The 22424-nt window shown below is 37.6% G+C and overlaps 1 protein-coding gene and 2 long non-coding RNA genes across 3 annotated transcripts; 2 read left to right on the top strand and 1 right to left on the bottom strand.

Moving 5' to 3' along the window:
• The first annotated feature begins 1008 nt into the window (after positions 1-1008).
• Positions 1009-4503, top strand: LOC140922797 (uncharacterized). The gene is made up of 3 exons (XR_012164108.1): positions 1009-1317; positions 3497-3556; positions 4261-4503. It is a non-coding gene; the product is annotated as an uncharacterized lncRNA (long non-coding RNA).
• A 3187-nt stretch (positions 4504-7690) lies between these two features.
• Positions 7691-8680, top strand: LOC140923123 (uncharacterized). Its single transcript, XR_012164129.1, has 2 exons — positions 7691-8077; positions 8537-8680. It is a non-coding gene; the product is annotated as an uncharacterized lncRNA (long non-coding RNA).
• Positions 8681-14572: 5892 nt separating this feature from the next.
• Positions 14573-16273, bottom strand: LOC140923351 (adenosine receptor A1-like). The gene has a single exon (XM_073373444.1). The coding sequence runs from the start codon at positions 16168-16170 to the stop codon at positions 15118-15120; it is 1053 nt and encodes a 350-aa protein (XP_073229545.1). The 5' UTR covers positions 16171-16273; the 3' UTR covers positions 14573-15117.
• Between the last annotated feature and the right edge of the window lie 6151 nt (positions 16274-22424).

Below are 22424 nucleotides of genomic sequence, written 5' to 3'. Positions count from 1 at the left end.
AAATTTTCAATTTTGATTGTGATCAATCAAAAAGAAGTATAACTATAAATTTTAATGCCAAATTTTGGTTCTAAATTTCGATAGTCATCAAACTATTCAAGCACCTGGTGAAGTAACCTGATAATGGTTGGGGATCAAAACGTTAATTTTTGTTAATAATGATTGATTGCGCGATGACAGATGCTATTGTGATCGAAACGCAGTAAAAGAAATCATAGACAAGGAAGAAGCGAAAAGCTTATTAATGAAGCATATTACGAACCGTTAAGTAAATTTACAGTCAAACATTTCTTTCTGATTTATTTCTTAACACATATTTCTTGTGCCGACTCCAGGTTAAAGAAAAAGGTTCTAGGAAATTGCTATCAGAAGTTTTTCTGGTCGGTTCCTTTCAAACATGAAGATTTCCATTGCTCGTTCAAATATTGAGTAAATGAGCCCTTGTTGTGTTTAGTTTTCAGTAGATTAAAAAAGTAATTGAAATGCTATTTATGCCATCAAAACGATTACAATTTCAATTTTTCATAATTAAAAAGCTCCCTCCAAGCATCAGGTATACGAGACATTGTACTAAGGCCAACAGTTCTATTACCAAGTCTTCTTCAAGATACTTGGAGGAAGACATTATTGAGTTCTTGCTCTCAGCTCAAGTGCATAATAAACAAGTAAAAATCACTACTATACTGCTGTCGATGATGTGGCAAAGTACAGAAATTGGCAGGTGTTAGAAAATAAATAAACAGAATTAACTTACTTTTAATAAGCACACAGCAAACAATAAATTCGGGCCTACAAACTTCACAATATCATCGTTAAGACAATGAGATTTATTACTTTTTTCTCTGGCCAAGCTGCCGCATTAAAAGTTTTCTTTGCTACTTTAATATTCGTTATTTTCTCTTTGATCTGCTGTCCTTGATTAAAGGAAATTTTGATCCACCCAAAGCTATTATATTTTTCAAAGCATTTGTTGAAACACCTCTGCATTTACTTGGTCTAGTTATTGATTACCTGTCATAACTCGCACCGCCAAAGCAATTCACAGATCCCTGCATTTTTAGTGATCTTTGCTATTAAAGCTTCGCCGAATCATTAAAAAGCGTTGTCAAAGCGTTATCGCTTTGCTATACTCTAACAAGCTTAAATTTACAAGGACTTAACTATCCAAAAATGAACCGTAGTATAAGGCTTTTTGTCATAGTTGTACTTTTGGTACATTTAACATGGCTCTGTCAAGTAGAAACCAAACCGTGTCGACCTGGTTTAATGATGTGCAATCGGCGCAAAAATGGAAAACGACTTTTTGTCCCTGGACAGGTTTGTGTAACGTAAAATGTTTATAACATATATGTATAGTAACGATTGCTTTTTCGCAAGTTACTCATTGCCGGTAAAATTGTTTTCATGTTGCTGTATAGTACAGTCCCTGACTGGTACAGACTATTATGTTGCATTTGAAGTCCACGTGGTCATGTCATTGAAACAGAACGAGGTGTTTTACTGGGCTACAGAGAAGTCAGTGATGTCATAATTCATAAGAAGAGCCATGATATATGATGAATACGGGCTTATTATTATCTTCACAGAACAATGCTGCAAGGTTATATTTGTAAAGATACAGGAATGTAGGGTTTCTGGCGTTTGAGTCAATACAAACAAATTTCTGCAGCACGAGTGCACTATACTGGGGTTGGTTCAGTTGAGTTGCATCATGGGTAGAATGAAAAGACATTTAATTTTAAGTTTGTCGTTCTTCGTTGTGATGCATGCGACCTTTAGTTTAGCTGACGAGGGTGGTGACGTTTGTTCTATGTAGCCTTCTTACGATGGGCCATCTCTAGCTACTTTTTTAGTGTGACTGGAGCATGAACTCAGACCAACAAATCACTGACCAACCAATGGAAGAAAAGCCTATAGCGGATCGACGAAGATTGTTTTGAGCATCTTTTTGATAAAATTAATGGGTTTTAGTACCTTAGATTAATGTATTTCTGTCCTAAACAAATTACGAAGGAACGGGACACATGCTACATAGAAATTCTGACAACGTAAGGTCTTTATCTCCCGGTGACATCCTTAATATTCACATAAGCAAAATTCCACAAAAAACAGCAAAACATTCATATCAAAATAGTCTTTAAAAATGTTGCTTAACCACGGTTTATTTCACAAATAGCTAAAATCCAAAATGGCACTTATCAAGATTATTTTCTAACGACGTTGAATGCCTTTAGGAGGGGTATATGCTCAGCCTACAGTAACAAAACGACGTTGCACAGCACATTGTCTGGCAAAAAAGGGAATTATTTCCTCTTATGATAAAGAACGGGTGCAAATTTGGTGTGTTCCTTTAGGCGCTAGCACAAAATGTATCATTTAATTGGGAGCAATTTATAAAAGAATACACTGATCATGCCAAAACCTTTTACCAGTTAATTAAATAACAACAAAAACGTGTTTTGCCCTTTCGTTGAGTTATATGTTTTAAAGGTATTCTTAATTAGCTAAAAGAAGCTCATCTGCGGCCGCTGTTATTATGGCAATTATTAGAATTATAATTTTTTCTTATGTCGGAAAAGGAAGCTGTCACCCGTTGCCTTCACAACAGAGATGTTACCCTAAGCTCTTTGTTAAGTGTTAATAATCAGCAGAAACAAAAGACAAAAGACAAAAGACACTGGGTTATAAATTTGGGAATTCTTGTAACTGCCTTATTACCCGTAGATCTAAACCTCTAAACTCTTCACCGAACCAAATGAGCCGTAGAATCTTCATTTCTTTCTTTGTTGCCGTATTTTTCGTACTACTATTGTTTAATATGACGGAGGCAAGTTCTAAAGACAGATGTAGGCCGGGCTCCATGGTTTGCCGCTATACTGGTCGAAGGGGAATCATTACAGGGGTAGGTGTACAAAATACAAGCGAAGTGGGCAAACTATGTCTGGACAAAACTGATCTTGCTATCAGACCGTGTCAGCGGTCAAGATTAGCCTGAGACTGATATGAGGAATTATGCAGATCTCCAAGGGTGCTATCCCACTCCACCCGCGGCCTATGCGGACTAATTGTAATGAGCATAAAGATCTCTTATAGTAAGAAAGCAACATCAAAATCGTTAGCTAGCCACGTCTACACGTAGCAGTAATGTGATTAACATTTATAACATGTAAGTAAAGTGCACGCTCTGATAAGGCCTCTTTAGCTTCTATGCTTTGTTTCCCAGTGAAGGTCTCAGGGGAATTTACCCATTAATCCTCTCATAAATTATGCGTACAAATGCATGCGAATAAAAATTGAAAAAAGATACAGTTCCCTGGAGTATCGTCACATGACACACATTTTGTTCACAAAACATACAAGCTAAAAACCTTGCACATAAAAAAAAGAGGCAAAAAAGCACAACCCAAATTGAGATGCTGAGCCGTTCACCATTTGTTAATTAAATCTTTTTTCCACTTATGTCCCGTCTCTTTTTCCCCCCTTAAATTCATGACAGATAGAGGATCAGCCTGTTCCAAAAAGACGCCTGACAGCAGATGACAACGTGCATTTAACGGTGAGTTTACTGTAATGTTCATTTTTCTGCGACTTTAAGAACAGCATTTTAAAGACAAGTTGCCTTTTATTTAAACATTACCTCAATTAATATGGTCCTTAAGTGACACAAATAAGATTAATTAATTCAAATTACAGATTCAAGATGGTGGAATTAAACAGTTCCCTCTTCCTATCTTAATGACGTCACCTTGACGCCACTGCTATTGATGAAGATTCTCAGTGTGTTGTCAACTTTACAATCTTGTCAAACACGTTCATATCTATATTTTTAGGGGAAGGATAGCAAAGTTCAACAAGATAAAGCCAAGTGACGACACGTTGTCGCCTCAAGTGAATTAATTTGTATTTTGATGATAAATTGATGAGTACAGGAGTATCTTCTTTCTGTTTCAACTTGGTGGCCGTATCATGAGTGCTTAAAGTTAGAGAGAGGGTGGGAGGCCTTTGAAGTCCCACGCCAGCTTCAGGATCAGGGTGTCTAATGAAGCCGGATATTTCAGTGTTGCCAAAAAAAAAAAAAACTAAGACAAATTGATTAAACATTGAGCGTATAATCGCATCTTGTGCACTATCGGGAGTGGAAGGCTGAACGCGAGTATAAGTAGAGTATACGTAAAACATTCTGTGTTACTCCCTAATGATTGTTTTTTCACGCGTATCCTGAAATATTCATGTTTATTATTATTATATTTTTATTTCTAGAATCTTATCGACGAGGAAAACAAAAAAATTCTGGGAAGATAACCAGGACATGGATTTCCGTTTTTTACCTTAAGCTTAAGTGGAATAAAAGTTATAATAATAAAACAAATTAAATTAAATAAAAATCAAAACATAAAAATTTATCAAAACCACGCACTGTTGTCGAGAAAACCTTCGCTTGTTAATGTAAAATGGCCCATAGCCGTAATGAACAGAGTGAAATATAACTTTCATTATATTTTGGATAGTTTCATTGCATTCATGACATTCTTTCTTAACAAAACAGGTTGTCCTACAGATATTACGCAAAAAAAGTTGTGTAAGGAGATTGGGGTGGGTGAGAATGATTGGATTTATGAAGAAGGTGAAGAGAAAAAGGTGGAATTGTTTTTGAAATGGAATGTACAACTGATGAGTTGCTAGAGTAAGAGAGGCCTTCCAAGGGGGGTAGCTGTGTCGCAATGTCGCTTGCTTTAGGAGACCGTTGTCGCCTAATCTACAGCTGCAAATGTCGCTGTCGTTTTTTGAAGTGTACGTAACTGTACCAGTCATTTTTGTTTTGCGAGAAACTGTTTCGCAACAGGGCTATAACAGGATTTTCATGGTGGTCAGTTGGCAAAATTTCGTGAGCGGCGAAGGATGAACGCTTCTTCTTCTTCTTTAAGGGTTGGCTCCCGCGGGAAAATTTGGAAAATCTGAACCCTCAGAAATGTAATTTCCTGTATTCTGAGTCACTTTCATTGATAAAATGCACAACTTTCCAATGTCACCGTCGTTTTTCACTGTTTAGTATGTCGCTGTCGCATTTTAGCAGCGTAGGCATGTCACTTCTCGCTTTTTAAAAATTCCCATGTCGCCAGTTTTCAGGGCCGTGTCGCATGTCGCTTTTACCCCTTGGAAGGCCTCGTAAGAGAGAGGACTTGACACGGAGTGACTAGGAATTATTTGGTCGTATACTGTGTGTGGCGGGGAACGGGGGGAATGAAGAATCGAAATCTGCTTTTTTTTTTAGTCATTTAAAAAGTCTTTCAAATGGCAAGCGGTTGTACTTTTTTTTTTACAAAAAAAAAAAAAATTGTTTCCTTTTGTATGACTGATTGTGGGTATTAAACTCCCATAAGAAGTTTCTCAGCAGAATTTGAAACACTTAGGCCTGTTTCAAACGTCGTGCTACTGCCGTGCTAAGCTGGCTCGATTGTAGCTCGACTACAGCACGACACTAGCACGACTTGGTTTCAGAAGTAAAATTTAATTCAATCGAATAGAACGGCTGTTGCCGAAAACGAAACACAAAAATAAAGAAACAGTTTGGCAAACTTTCAAATGTATTCTAATGTATTTATAATTTATGAATTGAGTTCGGCACGGCGGTAGCAAGACGATTGAAAACAAGTCGAGCTACTACCGTGTAGCACGGTAAGGTGTAGCACGGTAAGGCTTGCCGTGCTACACGGCAGTAGCACGACTTGGTTTCAAACGTCGCGCTACTGCCGTGCGAAAGTCGAATTTAATTCGATCAATTGAGATCGGAAAGGGAAGTAGCACGACGTTTGAAACGGGCCTTAGATAACTGATTTTGATTCTGTCAAGCAAGAAAGCATTTTTCCGATTACCCACCACACAAAGTACACCACGAAATACGTCCCAGCAGCAGTCCTTGTGTATTTCGCTCCCTCTAGTGGTAATAATGCTAGTCAGCAACACAAAAGTTACAAATTGGGAGGTGGAGGGTCCAATTAGCTCAAAGTCACCGTTGTTTTATTTACTGTTAGGGAGTGAAAGATGTCACGATGGCGAAGGCATCGAGAACGTCATGAAAGCAACAGGTTCAACAAGAAACTATTATCGACTGCACGTCGAACGCATATGAACATTTTAGTACAATTATTTACCGCAATTGTACTAATACAATGGGAAGATGCCTAATTCTACGTCATACGGAGAAAGCAGACAAACGCGTACGAAAACTAATTTTTATCATTGTGTCTAAACTTGAAGGTAGTTCTTTCGAATTGAACTCCACCATAGTTTGCCCAAATGTATATTAATTGACAACGTGAGCAGGTTGAAAAAATCGGGACGTTCTTTTTGGCATTTAGGTGAATAAATTCAGTTCAGTTATCTAGAAGCATCAAGGAGAGAAAAGGAACTACTTGTACAGTGACTTCAAATATATATATATCTCTAATTCGTTTCAGTGAGGGCTAACTACTCTGCAATAACATTTTGCGCATGCTGCTTTAAATGAAAAATAGTTTAATGAAGTCTTCGCCGGCCCCCTCTTTTTTTCTTTTTTTTTTTTATTTCTAGCGGAGGAGGGATTAAGTATTACAGAGACGTTGGTCGGCATCTTGCTAGGTGACTAATGACAGACATATAATAATTGATATCCTGCCCTATCCTTCCTATCGTAAAATAAACCTTCATATAGAGCACTTGGAATAAGGCGGCATGTTACCAAAAAGGTTTCAATTAAAAACTTCTTGTTGTATAAGTACCTGTGAAGCCCCCCACCTTAAATACGTAATATATTTGGTAATAAATGAAGCGTACACCTGCAGTCACAAAGCTAATTCTTCGTTTATCTTATGGACGTGAGTGATGGCAAAATAAGTTAGTCAGCTTTTACTTCTCAGTGGTATTTATCCTAAAGTTAACTATCAAAAACGTTTAAGTCTTGTTATTAGTAATAACACTTCGTGTCGTCCATTCTTTTAATATGAGAAACATTTCGTGCTATGGAAAACAAGTGTTAGTGATATTTGCCTCAGGCTTCAATGTACGGAAAACAATTTACTCTTTCATCGCATGCTAAATGCATTTACACTTTATGCCATTTTCTGTTCTAATTATTAACGACAAGTACATGCTATGGGAATATAAATGGAACATTTTTCCTAGTTCGCTGAAGTTCTGAAATAAATGACCCATATTTTTCGATTGCTCAAATTCGCGAACTACATCTTTAAACGAATAACGCATGAACATTACTTTGGGCGGGAATCACTAGATTCTTTTAGGAAATTACACTTCTTTAATTCAGCGTTCGGCCTCTTTTATTATACTGTTCTGAGTTTCCATCGGTTTCTGGAATTAACCGCTTATGGCAAAATAGGGGGGATGTCTACAATGGCGGTTTTTGCACAATATAACCAAAAATTAATTTTTGGTGGCAGCCAACTTAACTTAAGTTAAATTGAATATTTACTGTTATGTATAAGCCAAACAAAAAGGAACTTAATTAAAAGCACACTTTTTAACGCTAGCACCTTATTCTGCCGTGTAGATTCCCATTTTGAATGTTTAATTAATTGATACTTCAACTGTTAAATTACGCCAGGCACTACGGACGTTTATTCCTTAATTGACGACATAATAAATTGTGGCGGATGTAAGCGTTTATTGAACTTCTTACAGTGTTCTAAATCCTTTATGACTGTCATAACACGTTAAAAACAATCCGCATTTAGGAAGAATGAAATGTCATTTTAACAGCGTCTCCGTTTTTGAAGGCGTCTTAACAATCTCACTCTACACAATAAAAGCAGCATTTTTTGAAGCAATCACATCCTGAAAGGACGGTATCCAAACCACTAGTGAAGAGTATTACGGAGATCAATCAAAGACAATGACAACCAGAGCCTGTGTTTGCTTGCTATTATTGATCTGCATGCAGATTCTATGCATGGATTTGGTCCAGTGTAAGCCCAGCAAAAGCGCTTCCCCCAGATTCAACCGTTGTCGTCCAGGAGGAGGCGTTTGCCTTTTATATAACGGCCTACGCAGTCTAAATGACGATCAAATTTTTAACAGCAAGGTAAATTTTTTCAAGACAAGTTAACTGACGATAAGTATTAATTGCGTTTATTTCGTTTTAACTCTAGCGACATTATGACTTTTATAGTACACTGCAGGGTCAACGGCTTTGTTGATATCCTTTCTTTTTTACTGCCACTTTACCGAATCTTTTGACAAAACTAACACAGTTCTTGGTCTCCGTTTCACATTGACCTTCTTTTCTTCTACAATCCGCAGTTTTGATTTATTTTGTCTTCCTGTTGTACTACTTATATGCGAGGCTGATGTTACCTCGTCTGCGGCGAGGATATTCCTTAATGTAAAATTTCCAATTGAAGTTTGTCTTATTGCCAAATACGTATTTTTCTTTAATGTGGGGCTCTCATCAACTCCTTTTAGGATGAAATACAAACAAATGCAAAATAAAACAACAAAAACAAGAAAATACTTAAGCTTTAATATCAAATACTTTTTGTAGGTTTCAGATTCAGAGGAGTATGGAGTCAGACAGAACAGCTATGAAACCGAAAGATAGAAACGGATACAAGACCTGTTAACCCAGTTAATGGAAAAAGATAAATAAATGAATGAATGAATAAATGGATGAATGACTAATTTAAAATATGAAAAAAAACATATACTAGTTATCAACCGAGAGTAAGGTCATTATTGTACGTAAGAGAGTAAGTGAGAGTAATTGAAGTTATTTATAAAATGGCCTTTTCGTTATGGACCTGAGCCTGCGATCAATTAAAACAGACATCTAGCCAGCAAATAACTTCTAAAAAACACGTCAACTCGCTGACTTGTACACTTGAGCCCGCAACACAGTCAAGTGATACTGGTCAGCGGATGCCCTTTTTGACTGCTGTCAGTTGAGCATAACAAATATGTCCATAAGCATGTCCACTATCAAGTTAAACACAGATTGAATACGCCGTGGACACCTAGCTTGTAATGCCCGGTCATTACAAGAAAACAGCTAATCGGAGCGCGCGTACTGTTGTAGGCATGTGATAAATAAATTTTTTGCCACATTAACTCGGAAATATTTGCAGATAGTACATTTATTTCAGATGCTATTGGCTCAAATTCACGCCAAAACGTTGTAAAACAAAACAACAAAGACCCATCCAACGTTTAGTCCGCACATAAATTTAATAACATCACTTCAACAAGTCGGTTTTGACGTATCAAAAAAAATTAAATTTCTCGATGCATCAAAGCAATACTAGTCGAGCCAATCTATACATTTTTCCAGGTTAATAAAGAAATCAACGCAGCAGAATTGTTTTCAACATCATTTAAGTTAGGTTAGCCTAAAGAGCAATTTTTTAAAAATCCGCCAAAATCTTGGTGGCACATATGAAAAGTTACAGCTTAATTAACACAGGACACCCATAGTAGTAAAAAAAAATATCACACGTCCAAACGAAAAAGAAAATGTACAAAATGTGCTTTCGTGTGTCTGCTTGTTTTGTTTTGATGATGAAGGATAGTGTTAACAGGCAGTTCTGTTCCCCGATGTCTCAGAAGACAAAACCGTTGTTCTTGTTCTACTCACTCCTTTACTACTATTGAGATGTTTATTCTTATGAGGGATGGGTGAGTCAATAGCTCACATATATTGAAATAATTAACTGAAATAGCAAGTACTTCGACGTATTGTGATTTGAGAGAATTTCTTTCTTCACAGAATAATTTGTGATTTAATTTGATTGAACTGAACCTAAAAAAAGCCACACTGAACACCAAAACAAATAACAATAAAAACAAACACAATAACAATAACGATCACGATAACAAGGACAATAATAATAACAATAATACCAATAACGATCGCGATCTTGAATAACGGTGGCGATAACTGGATAATGACAATGGCAGTGAGCACCGCCCCCGCATAAGCGTCCCATGCTCTCGGCAAAGATTTTTCTGGCCGTTCATTGGTTTTTGCCACAAAATAAATTTTGATTGGTTGGCAGTAGGAAATTCATTTTTTGCTGGAATTGGGTCCCTATTAACGTCACCTTTTTTGAAGGCGCCTTAACAATCTCACTCTACACAATAAAAGCAGTACTTTTTGAAGCAATCGTATCTTGAAATGACCGTATTCAAACTACCAGCCAGGAGTTTTACGGAGGTCAAGCAAAGATAATGACAACCAGGACCTGTGTGTGCTTGCTGGTACTGACCACCGCCCAGATTCTGTCCATGGATTTAGTCAAGTGTAAGCCCAGCAAAAGCACTTCCCTCAAACCTCCGCGGTGTCGACCAGGGGCAGCCTATTGCCCTCGTAATGGCCTGAACGGTTTACAAGACGATCGAATTTTTAATAGTAAGGTAAATTTTACAAGATAACCTAAAATGTGACTATGAGCATTGATTGCTTTGAGGAACTTTTTGTCTCTGAATTCTGTGACGTTATCATTTTTAGTTGTCTGTTATATAACGCTTTGTTGATGTCCTTTCCACATTACCACCAGCTTACCAATCTTCAGAATCTTGTTATCGAAAGAAAACAGTTCGTGGTTTCTGTTTCTTTGATTTAGTTTTCTTAATTAACGCAAATTTACTTTTTTTCTACAAGCTGCAGTTCTGTGCTTTTTATCATTCTTTTCCTGTTCTACCTTTACGTGAGGTTGTTGTTCTTATTTTTTGAATTTAATGTGGATTTTGCCAAAATTGAACCATTTTCCTAAATTGGATAGCATTACCTTTTAAACTATTTCCGTTTTTAGGAACAGTTCCAAACCAAATCTGGTAACACGACTCTGTAACTCTTTTAAACCGCAGCGACTATATTAGTCCAGTCAATCTATGCATTTGTGAACAATTACAATATCAATAACGATAACAGCGATAACGACACCATTATCGATAACGATAACATTAACAATAAAGATCACGATAAAAATAACGATAACGGAAACGATGATGATAATAGTAAATAAGCGCCCCACATTCCCAGTAAGGATGAACCGTTTATTGGTTCTTGCCAGAAAATGACTTTTAACAGTCAGAAGCGGGAAATTCATTTTTTTTTATCTGGGATTGGCTGGTTAAGAGCAAATACTCAAGGTATATCTTCCTTTTTTCTTGTCAACCAACCTAAAACGATTTCGCCCGAAAATCTTTTGGCTGGATTCCCTGCTTTCAGGTCTCCGAGGATGGTCAACCCTCTTACAGCTGTGATCGCTATTGTTTAAAACGTGTGGTTACGAAATAAACATTTAAATATATCAAAGTCATAAATTTCGAGTCATCGCTCTGCCAACCTTGCTTTTCAATTAATTTCTGGCCAGTATTGGGAACGGTTATAACTAAGAACGCAAATTGCAAGTACTGAAAACGCCCAATCATGCTGATCTATTCATCCGCTCATTTCCAATTAAAACATTTCTTTCTAGGTGACGGCTGTCTTCATCAAAACCAAATTAAATGTAATTAAAGAAAACAAAAGATTTACATGGGATTAAGACTTGGAACGTTGTAAAGATATTATGAAAATACGTTATTACCACTTTACAGCAAATTCGGAGACGTCTAGCGACACATATCTGACCAGTTTAACCTCCTTAATCAAGACAAGCAATAATGTCAACCAAGGTCAGCGTATGCACTATTCTCCTACTGATTTTATGTTTGAAGTCAGCACAATCAGCGTCAATCTATAATGAGGAACGATGTAGACCAGGTTCACATTGGTGTCAGGGTAGAAAGCGTTTCTACATAACAAGAAAGGTATTCTAAGATGGATTATCGATTATCGTATTCTTATTTTTGGTTATATCATTTTAGAATTCTGATAAGCTCCAAACGGCTGATATTTCAACTTAAAAAAGGCAAGTTCCGTTTCGTGGCAAAAAGAAAAGAAAAAAAAAACAGAAACTGAAAAAGAAAGAAAGAAAAAATAGAAGAAAGACAAGCAAAAAGTGAAAATACTACTCTTTATTTTGTTTAATAAGTTTCTAATACAACAACGTTTGCAAGGAATCAAGAAGGTTAATATTCATTTAAACATTCTATTCTTTTCACTCATTTTACTATCTCGGTGGCCCATTACGCCTTGGAAACACCTCACCTTTTAACTTGAATTGATAATTTATTCCGAAACTTCTCGGTAGTGGTTACACTTCGTTTGTAATTTTTGCGTTGTACACAATGTATCATACAGAAACAGCCTAAACATCGTCTTTCAACCAGTTTTTATTTCCACTCTTGTAACACTTAATAGCTTTTGCTGTATTTTTCACAGCCATACTTAGAGAGTTTATTCGAGATAACACAACAAACACAACAAAAATTCAACATTTTTCAGTCTTTTTGGCTACATCATATTTTTGTTGCCGTTCAAGAATAGATTAAAATTAAAATGGGGAGTACATCATTTTTCTTTCACTAAATTGAATGCGGTTGTTGTTTTATCAAGCGGTGCGTCCAAGAGGTGAATTGTACTTAAACTGCATTCATTTGTTTTCTTTATGGGTTCATTTGTTCTATTTACCATTTAATCAAAACTAATATTTCCGAGATAACTCAACTTAATAGCACTTCCTTTGCAGATTTATAGTAGCTGTTTAAGATCGTATTGAACCTTATGATTAATGCCAATCAACTTCAAAAGCCTTTTTCCTGCAGGCTAACAACCTATTCAGCACCAGTTTAGTTCGTTTACCGCTTAATGAAAATCTTCTGAGTATTCGACCGTTATAAGAATGTTACTAATTTGTAACTGTTTTCATTTCATTTTGTGGTATTTACTCTACTATTTATAATTAAAGATGATTGTACTGTAAAGTTAAAAAACAGTGGCTGTGAATCACGGCCAAGAGCCGAGCAGAAAAGGTTATTTCAAATTTACTCTATGTTAAGAAGAACTTAACTTTGCTAACTTTCCTGAGCATCTTATATACAAAGTAAAAAGAACAAAAGGTTAAAAAAAAGGTATTATTAATAATAGTATAGAGTCATGCCTACAAAAAAGAAGAAACGTTTTAGAAACGTGCACTAAACAACACAAAACAACTAGCTTCACTTTCATCTCATTAACTTTGTTAAAATTTTTGATTTTGTCTTTTTTTGTGGCTAAGGATCAAGATTCAAGAGAATCGACGATCAGAGGAAATAATTATGACGCCGCACAAGATAGATTGCTGAATGGATAAAATTTCAAAGCGAGCAGAAGAACAACTCCACCTCTCGAATCAGTACTTCCTGATTTTATTTTTCTCGGCCAAAAGTTTAGAATAGAAAAATAAAAATGTCTTTATCCCACAACAAAAGTGTATTGTTTATAAGTAAATGACCATTACAGGTTCCTTTCCATGAGCTCGCTTCGCTGACTGTAAAAAGTGAGGAGTGTTTTAAGGAGTGAGTAAAAGGCTTAGCAAAATTTCCAATAAGTGACAACAGACGGATCGAAACGCACCAATTACTGATTACGAGTCTCGATAGCCAATAACATCACGGCTTAACTGACAGACGACCAATAACATCGCGACGTAATTGACCAATCAGATCAATAACCAGAGTTTAATACCATCAACTGACGTGATACAACTCACTTTGACTCTGAAGATGACTACCCCACAGGTTGTCGAAACGTCAGTCACTATCAACAACAACAGTCCTATTCAGGACTACGTTCACCCGGACGATCAAACTCAACCTACTTTTGAAGATTGTTATATCGTATACTGCTCATAACCCATAAAAAAAAGACAAACAAACAAACGAAAAAAAAACAAACAAACAAACAAAAAATGAACGCTGATAATAAATCCCTCGGGGTACAGAATATAAGAGTAAGACCAGCTATTGATTGGTTATAATTAAACAGGTCATAATTGTTATCTGAAAATGGATAGTTTGCATAATAGCTTCTAAGCATTATACATTATACATAACTCTCATCCAACAAATGAATGAAGGAACAAAAAAAAATTGCTAAAGCTTTACGTGACGCCTATTTAGCGTCACCATTAATCAGAAATACAGGACACACGACCTTTTGTCGTTTCCTGTCTTTTCAGTTAAAGAAATACTGTAGCATATTCTGGAAATCTGAGAGCTTATCATATTCGAATGCATTCGAATACAAATTAACATTCGCCAGTTTTGTAATGTAGTACTGGAGTCTATAATACAATTCTCTGTTCATAAGCATGCATGGAGCCCATCATGTACCTCTGTTTTTCATAGGAAGCAATCTTCGCGAACGTGATATGATTGATATGCGGATATTACTCAACAATGTTAGGACAATTCAATATAGAGTCAGCACATCCTGCAACATGGGGGAAAGGACATCGAAAAAGCACGTTTATTTAGCAGCCAGTCATGAATTAGTTTTCTTGATGATGCAAGAATTAATGATTCTCACAAAATCTTTGAAGATTATTCGACAACTTTCTGTTTAGCGTGGGATCCCACTCTTAATATCCGAACCGTTATATTGCTTTCATTGTCATGACAAGTAACAAGACATAATTTATTTCACTTTCTGCTTCACTTGAGATGAGCTAAATTGGGAAATGACTTTTAATTAGTGAAGAAAAAAAGAAAGAGGGATAAAAAGGCATTCTTCAGGAGTAACAAACAACAAAACCAAATTACCCTTTTTCAATGTAAGCGAAAAAAAAAAAAACCTTCGACATCAGTTTGTATTGTAAGTGAAATTACTTAACGTATACTTGAGGTACACGCTTACTTAGTACCTAGTATTGTTTGTGGTAATCCTGAAATACTGTTATTATAAACAACATAGAACATTCCCCTGTTCGTTTAGAAGAGCAGCTCGTGTAAGGTTCAGTAAAAACAAGCCTACGGTAACAGAACAACTTCATGACTTAAAAAAAATACGAATGCACTTCCAATAGCGTATTATACCTCATGGTTTTCTTGTTATAGAGTTATTCACGCAATTAAATACGCTTCATTATTTTTGGTTCCTGTTTCCCCATGAAGCAAAGCAAAGCTCCTCCAGTCCACTTGACAAAGATAATATTATAGCAAACTATTTTTTTCTTGATCTTATCGTATAGATGATATTCTTTTCTAAGACGGCGCACTCTGTATTTCTTCACCAGAGCGTGAAGTCAGATTATGCTCTGAACTCAACGCTATGTTGTCAGTTATGACTGCCGCCCTTGGTGTCCGATGATCAGCTTGTTTTTGGGCAAACCAATCAGAGTTAACAACCTGTCTCACATTAACGAATTTTAACACAGCCCTTCTTATGCCTTTGTTCCTCCAGCAATATACGCCTGGATTAATAGATGAATTTAGAAAAACAAGTGTGTCGGACCAAACGTAGAAAGTTTTAAGAGTGACACTGTAGCCAACCATCGTGTACGCTATCATGACTGCCAAATTTGGCAAGTAGCACATGAAGAAAATAAATGTTACCCAGGTCACGTTGCGTGCATGGCTTGCTTCTTGAGCTTGCTTCTTTACACTTGGCAAGAATTTCATACTAGCAATCTGTTTCCGATGGCGTTTAACGACACGCTGTATTTGAATTGAAATAAGAAGAAAAGTCACCAAACTCATAACGATGATTATGCAACAAATTACATAAAATATAATGTTGATGAGTCCGTAAAAACGCGATGAAACAAGTAACAGCGAGAAAAGCCACATGAAAACTGAGACGATGAAAACTCTTCGCGGTTTTACCAGAATGTTGTATCTTAGAGGAGTGAAGATTGCTATATAGCGTTCACAGTTTAATGCTGTGAGTGTAAGGAAAGAAACTCCAGCAGATAACCAAGCACTTGTCGCGTACAATGCTTGTACAAGGCAAGAATAGTTCTCCAATGCTTCGCCAGTTTTGTAAATGACGAAAAGAGGTTGCACCACTGCTCCGACTAGTAAATCCGACAATACCAGGTTCCCAAGAAAGAAGTTCGAACATGTCCGAAGAGCTCTTGTCCTGATTATAACAAGTAAAATTATACTGTTTCCAACGATTGCAACAACTGAGAATATAGCATTGAGAACGACCGCTAAGACAGTCGTTATGAACAGTGCTCGATCTGTGGCCTTGAACAAAACAACCTCAAGAAAGAAACACGATTCATCTCCCAAGGAGCTTGTATCATTTGACATACCTCAGATTATGAAAACTTCAATTCGTTTTGATTTAAAACTCATCTAAGGTTATTAGTTTTTTATTTTGATGAGACGTCATCACTTGTTGTTACCACAAATATCCGGATATTTGCTTTCGAACTGGTTCCTTTTTCCGGCAACGGCACTGAAAACATATAAGGCATAAATTTTGCCTGAGGTTAAATGTTCATGACGAAGCCACTACAAAAATATATACAAATACATAAACCAACGGAAGTGGTTCTATTGATATCTGCTTATTGCCATGATAGTAGATAGCAGGCGTTATTATTTACAAGAAAACGTTAAAGAGAATATTCGCTAATTCAAGGTCGAAACTGAAATTACGAGATGGTGCCGAACTGGGATTAAATAACAGTACATGTTAATGGTACTTACTAAAGCTTCACAATAAGGAAGTCATTATAAGTGCCAAATGCATAAGAGTTTTCAGGCGCAATATGATAAAAAGACCAACTGGATGGAATTTTACAGTAAACTGACTCTTTTTGTTTTTAAACATAAATAAACGAAATTGAAACAAAAAAATGATGATTGATAATTGTTTCAAGATAAAATCTCTTTTAAAACTTTCAGGTGCACTCGAGCCAAAGAGGACTAATTAAAATCAATACATAAAATGAAAAGAATCACCGCCACCAATTTGAAATAAGGTGTATATGCCCCGAGAATATTTACCATCAACTATTAATTTACAACACAGAACTGCTCCACTTGCGGCGCCTAAATCCCGCAGAAGCTCGTCTTAAGTTTTAGCTTCTATCAGAAAAATAAATAAATAAATAATTCTCGCGAAGAGAGCGGGGGAAGGCCGCGAGCGAAGCGAGTTTATAATCTCGTAGCGCGGGCGCATCACGTGAACCGTGCGTGGTCTTAGCCAGATGAAAATTCGAGGCCCCATTAATCTATGAATATATGCTTGGTGTCCGGCAATGACGTCATGTTGCGTTAGGTCATGGAGCATTTTGCGTTTCCAGGCAACTAGGCAACATAGACTTTGCCGCCGATAACCAGGGGCACATTTTCATGTTATATCCATGCAAGGCTCAGATGAATCACGAGCAATTTCCCATGCAAATGACACGAAACAGCAAGCACAATAAGTGGCTGGAAAAGGTCGCCAGTAAAGATTTTCCCCCGAAACTCCTCTGGAGAACGCCGACTAAAATTCATCGCGAGCGGAGAAGACGACGACAATAAAAAGCCGCGAAGCAGAGAGACAATCGCTTAGCACAGCGACGGCAACGTCGTCAACACAGCGACCACAAACATGTATAGAGGCAGCGACAAAATACTACAATTACACTGCAAATGAAGCCAATGAAGAGAAGGAACACCGACTGCCAACGCTTCAAAAAGCGATAAGGAGGTCAAGCAACACTTGCATTTTTACTAAACTTATCTTCTTCGATGCAACGATAGGCAGCAACAGTTACACCATCTGTACAATGCACGTCAAGAATATCTTTTCAACGGACTGAGGACAGCCTATCAGCCTTTACAGTAAGCTTTATTTTACAATGAAATTAAACGACAAGCAGGTATAGGGTTTCCTATTAGATCAATCCATTGTGTACTTTACATTCACGATAAATTCATGTAATAAATGGGTGGCGAGGATGGTTGTGATGGGAGTGTAGGCGTTTACACTGTATTTTGTGTAACGGACTCAGATGACGTAAAACAAAGGAACAACAACCATGAAACAATACCAAGCAGATTGTCCCTGAACAGAAAACAAAGAAGTCTTTTGGGCTACGTCATCTGTGTCCAGTGCATGAAATGTTGACTGGAAATTGGAATCCATTAATATCTGGACAAAATGTCAATTCATTTGGTCAGGGAGAGTGTGCATTTGACTGTGGCAACCAGTCGTCTCAACAAGCTCATACATGTTGAGAATTGAGAAACCGATCACCTTCAACATGATTTGTATGTGCACATTTCATACACTACAAATTCACTCTTGAATGGTATTTGTTTCTCGTGCATGTACACAAATAACTGTGAACACTTTCATAGATGTTTAGTACTCTTTACAGGGATAATTCGGTGCTAATGAGGGTACCGCATATTCCATAATCGTGAGTAATGATCACTTTCACAGTTCTCCTCAACTGCATCCTAAAATGACATCGCTACATGTAATTTCTATTTTACTGTAAGTGATTATGTTTGCACTGCACCTTACTGTTACAAACAATTAGTTGTCAATTGTGATTATGTACGTACTACAACAAGACAATTTAGTGTAAACACTCTTATTGCTGTAGTTCACTTAACAATAAATACTTTTTCTCCAATTACCAGCATTTACTTGTTATTTTCAATGCAGCATTATCTCCTACCATTTCATCCACTCACTACTAATCGGGATACTAATGACACACTTCACAAGTAATATTACACATGGCATGGGTCAGCTACATGTTCACCTGCAGTTATTCACTATCAGACCCATTTTATTACACATGTAGCAGGGTCAAATTGGGTGAACATAGACCCATGAAACATCAGCTACCCTTCCTTAACAACACAAACGGCGTTTAAATCCCAGAAAATCCTTTCTAACGACAGAGCACTGGGTTCAAATTTACTCCAACCAAAAGGAGATTAACTACATCTCACCTTCCAATATTAGAGCCAGTGTTGAAACCTGCCCTTCCACCCTACACAATTTACTCCAATTCTCTCCCCCCCATTCATCCCTGACATTTTATGCCCCCCCACCCACCCCCCGAGCTTCGTGAGTTTCTGCGGTACACTTATTTCTAGTTAAATTAAGTTAAATCAGCTTTGAAGATATGGGATATAATGCCATCTTCAAAAACCATTCATAGGCAATGCAAAGATCCCAAAATGCTCAACAACTGCATAGTGCTACTGCGGTCAGGAAAATTTAGTGGCAACCATCTCTTAATGAATGATGCCTGGAATGTCTAGCATGCACAATGGTTGTTATTGGGGGCGCTCATTCGGGTTTTGGATGTCAAATGCTTTGCGCTTGTGCACCCAAACCCACTGACTGCCCCAAATAACTCTTAAGCACTGGTCATCACCTCCTCAACATTGGCTGATCAGTCCTCTAATTGTGGTGTGGTAGAGGCAGCAGACTACACAGACAATGGCTGAGGCCAGTTAGATTGCTAGACATGAGTCGGGTTAACTTGGTTTTCAGAGCACCTGTCAAGAGTGTAGGGGTGGGTGGAAGATTTTGCTTCCTCTGCATTCTATTCTATTTTGTTTATTTATTTATTTATTTGTTTGTTTGTAGTTCGCTCTGTCAGTTTAATGCATCTCTTTGCCCCCTTTGACTTACCCCAACACCTAGCCATGTTTTTTTTCCCCAAATTTGACATGGCTTCTTCAAGAGCAGAAATATTTGTGCACCCAGATAATTGCCCATAGTGTAGAGTGCTGGTTTCTCAATAAACAGAGATCAAACATTAATTTTATCAAAGTTGGAATTTGACTATGCAGCCAGCGTTATTTGTGTCGTCACGCAATCCTTCTCGTGACTTATCAGGCACTGGAGGATTCGATGCATGCTAAAGTGATATGCGTGAATATCGAATTCGTAAAATGAATACAACCCTTTTAACACAGCAAAAATAAACGAGCAACCAGTATATGATTTTAACTCTTAACTATCAAACGATTGTAATCTGTAATACAATTACTCACAATCATTTCACCTTCTACAGTAAAGCGCGAAGCAGCGCAAAGCGCAAAGAGTAACGGGTGAGAATTTCAAATTTGGCAGCCATGAAATACAACATATACGTAGAAAAAAAGCACTAACCTTATGCCAGTCAGCCTATTTTTGATATTCCTGAATTTCCAAAGTGTTCAAGTTTGAGAACTATTCACCAAGATCGTTTCGTCTAAGGTGGTACATTCTTAAACTTCTGCCTTCTGTTGAAGCGATAAATCTCGCTGTCTTCTCTTGTACTCCGTATCTACCAACACATTTATCTTTTTGCATATCTCTGGCAAAGAGAATAAAGCCTCGTGTGAAGCTAGAACGTAGAAACGTCCGAGTTTTCAGCGTCTCATACATGGATATGTCCGTATGCAAATTGCCGCCTCCTGTTTCTACTATGTTTGCGTGACAGCAATCCCTTGGGGTGTACCGCTGTTCATCGAGGAAATCATGCCCGCTGATATTTTTTGGTTAAATTGTAGACCAGCAAGTTACAATAATTTCTATCCTTCCATTTTGTTACACATTGCTTTTTATTACAGTCTATGTGATATTCTATTCGTAACAATCAATCGTCCCTTGTACTTTGGTCACTTTGTAATAAAATAACTTTATCGAAATTTAATAAATTGACGAAAATAAACCGCACAGTTGAAAACAAATATAACTTTTAAGCTAGGACATGAGAGTTTCATGCGAGTATTCAGGACCATTATTAAGTGGTTATTGTTTCAGTTTCATTGCAGTTGGCTTTGTCGGCTTTGGGTGACGGATATAAGTAGAGGAGCCCCGATTCCTTCGACCCCTCGGATCCGCCATTGGGGTTCGTTGACAAAGTTGGAAACAGAGCGAAGGAAGGGGAAGAAGGATAAAGGGGACAGAGAAAAAAGGAAAACTTTCTCGTTCCTCTTCTCCCCTCCCCTCCCTCCTCTTCTTTGTTTGTTTGTTTGTTTTGTCCACTTTCTCAACGATCTCACGCGGAGATCAGAAACTTGCTACCGGAAACAGAATTAAAATCCCGGAAACCTTTCAGGGCGTGGCTTGAGCTCTGATTTACTCCTAAAAGAGACCTTATTAGACAATTATCACTAGATTCGATGCCACTGGCTCCAGCGCTTGTCAGAGCAAAAGGGATATGGTAATTAAGCTTGCTTTAAACTGCGTGAAAGATGTTGGAATTCAGGCATAGTATGACGTTCGTTAATTTTATTTGTATACTGATTTCGTACGCACAAACCATAAGCGACATATGTAGTCTCTGTATCGGGGTTAAGGAGATCAGCTGCACCTCGACACCCCCGGAAGAAAATGTATTTTTGTGGCTGACTTAATCCCGCGCGTGCCAATCACACACGAATCAACGAAACCTGACTTTGATTTCTAAATACTTTTACTCTCAAATCACTGTATTGAAGGAATTAGGAAGTACTAAAAACATGACGTCAAAACACCTCACGGAAAGGAAAACCGACTTCAAAACTGACTGTTAGCACATGGTCGCAGATCGCTTTAAGCTTTGTTCTCTTCTACTGATCTGATCAAAGTTGCGCAAGAAAACGTCGTGTTAAATTAACAGAATTTAATTACGTAATGATAGAGTATCGAAAAACATGTCAACATCACAGCACTAAATTGTGATATCTTTCGCGTTTGTAGGCCCTCAATCCGACTGAACGTCATTTTTAAAACTTGTTACCAAGAGAAAATCGTTTTGAACTCCTTATGATTTCACTTTTAGAAGCGAAGGTAACACCCCCCTGGGGACACTCCCTCATTTGTCCTAAACGGGTATGTGCCGCTTCTCAGGGTATGGTTTTCAGGGTCTGGAGTCTTAAATAGACTATACAATTTGACCATTTTGGCTAGAAAGCTCAATTTGTTAAAGCGCTGCACCGGTATCGCAATTCTTGTCTTGAGCAGGGTACTTCTACCCAAACTCCCGTTGTAGACTCCCCTCCCTCCCCCGGGGGTAACAGCGTACTAACATGAGTAAACGGCGCTAAACGTACGAGTAAAATATCACCAAAACTTAACAGTTCCGCACTGAGATAGCTGAGGGTTTTATATGAGATTCACTTTCGATTATTATACTTAAAATTATCTGAGGATTAGGTAAAGAAAAGCAAATGCAAAGACTTAGACAATCATTTCCCGGGGGGACTCCGCATATGAAAGGGGTGGGGATGCTCGTCGTCTTGCATAGGGGTGTAAATTTCGGATTTTGGTCTCACTTAGGGTGAGCCATCATATTTAGCCGTGAAGGTCTGGTTTAGGGTTGCACGCGAAAAAATATAAAAATATATATTTTGTCTGTGTTTTAACATGGTCTCTTTTAGGGTTCAAAAGAAGCTTGGGCCACGCCCAGATCGGTCTCCTTTAGGGGATTAATTCAAAATTTCCGACGAGCATCCCCACCCCTTTCATATGCGGAGTCCCCCCCCCGGGTAACTGACCAGTTAGGGCACGAAAAGTCATTAGTTCACCTATTCAACGCAATACCGCATCGCTGCATGGGGTTAATTAGTCA

This window comes from Porites lutea, chromosome 13 (genome assembly GCF_958299795.1).
Source record: "Porites lutea chromosome 13, jaPorLute2.1, whole genome shotgun sequence".
NCBI lineage: Eukaryota > Metazoa > Cnidaria > Anthozoa > Scleractinia > Poritidae > Porites > Porites lutea.
Note: the sequence above shows the minus strand (reverse complement) of the source record. Positions and strands in the feature narration are given on the sequence as shown.

Coding starts and splice junctions, on each gene's coding strand:
- LOC140923351 (XM_073373444.1), bottom strand. CDS start 16,170: ATGTCAAATGATACAAGCTCCTTGGGAGATGAATCGTGTTTCTTTCTT.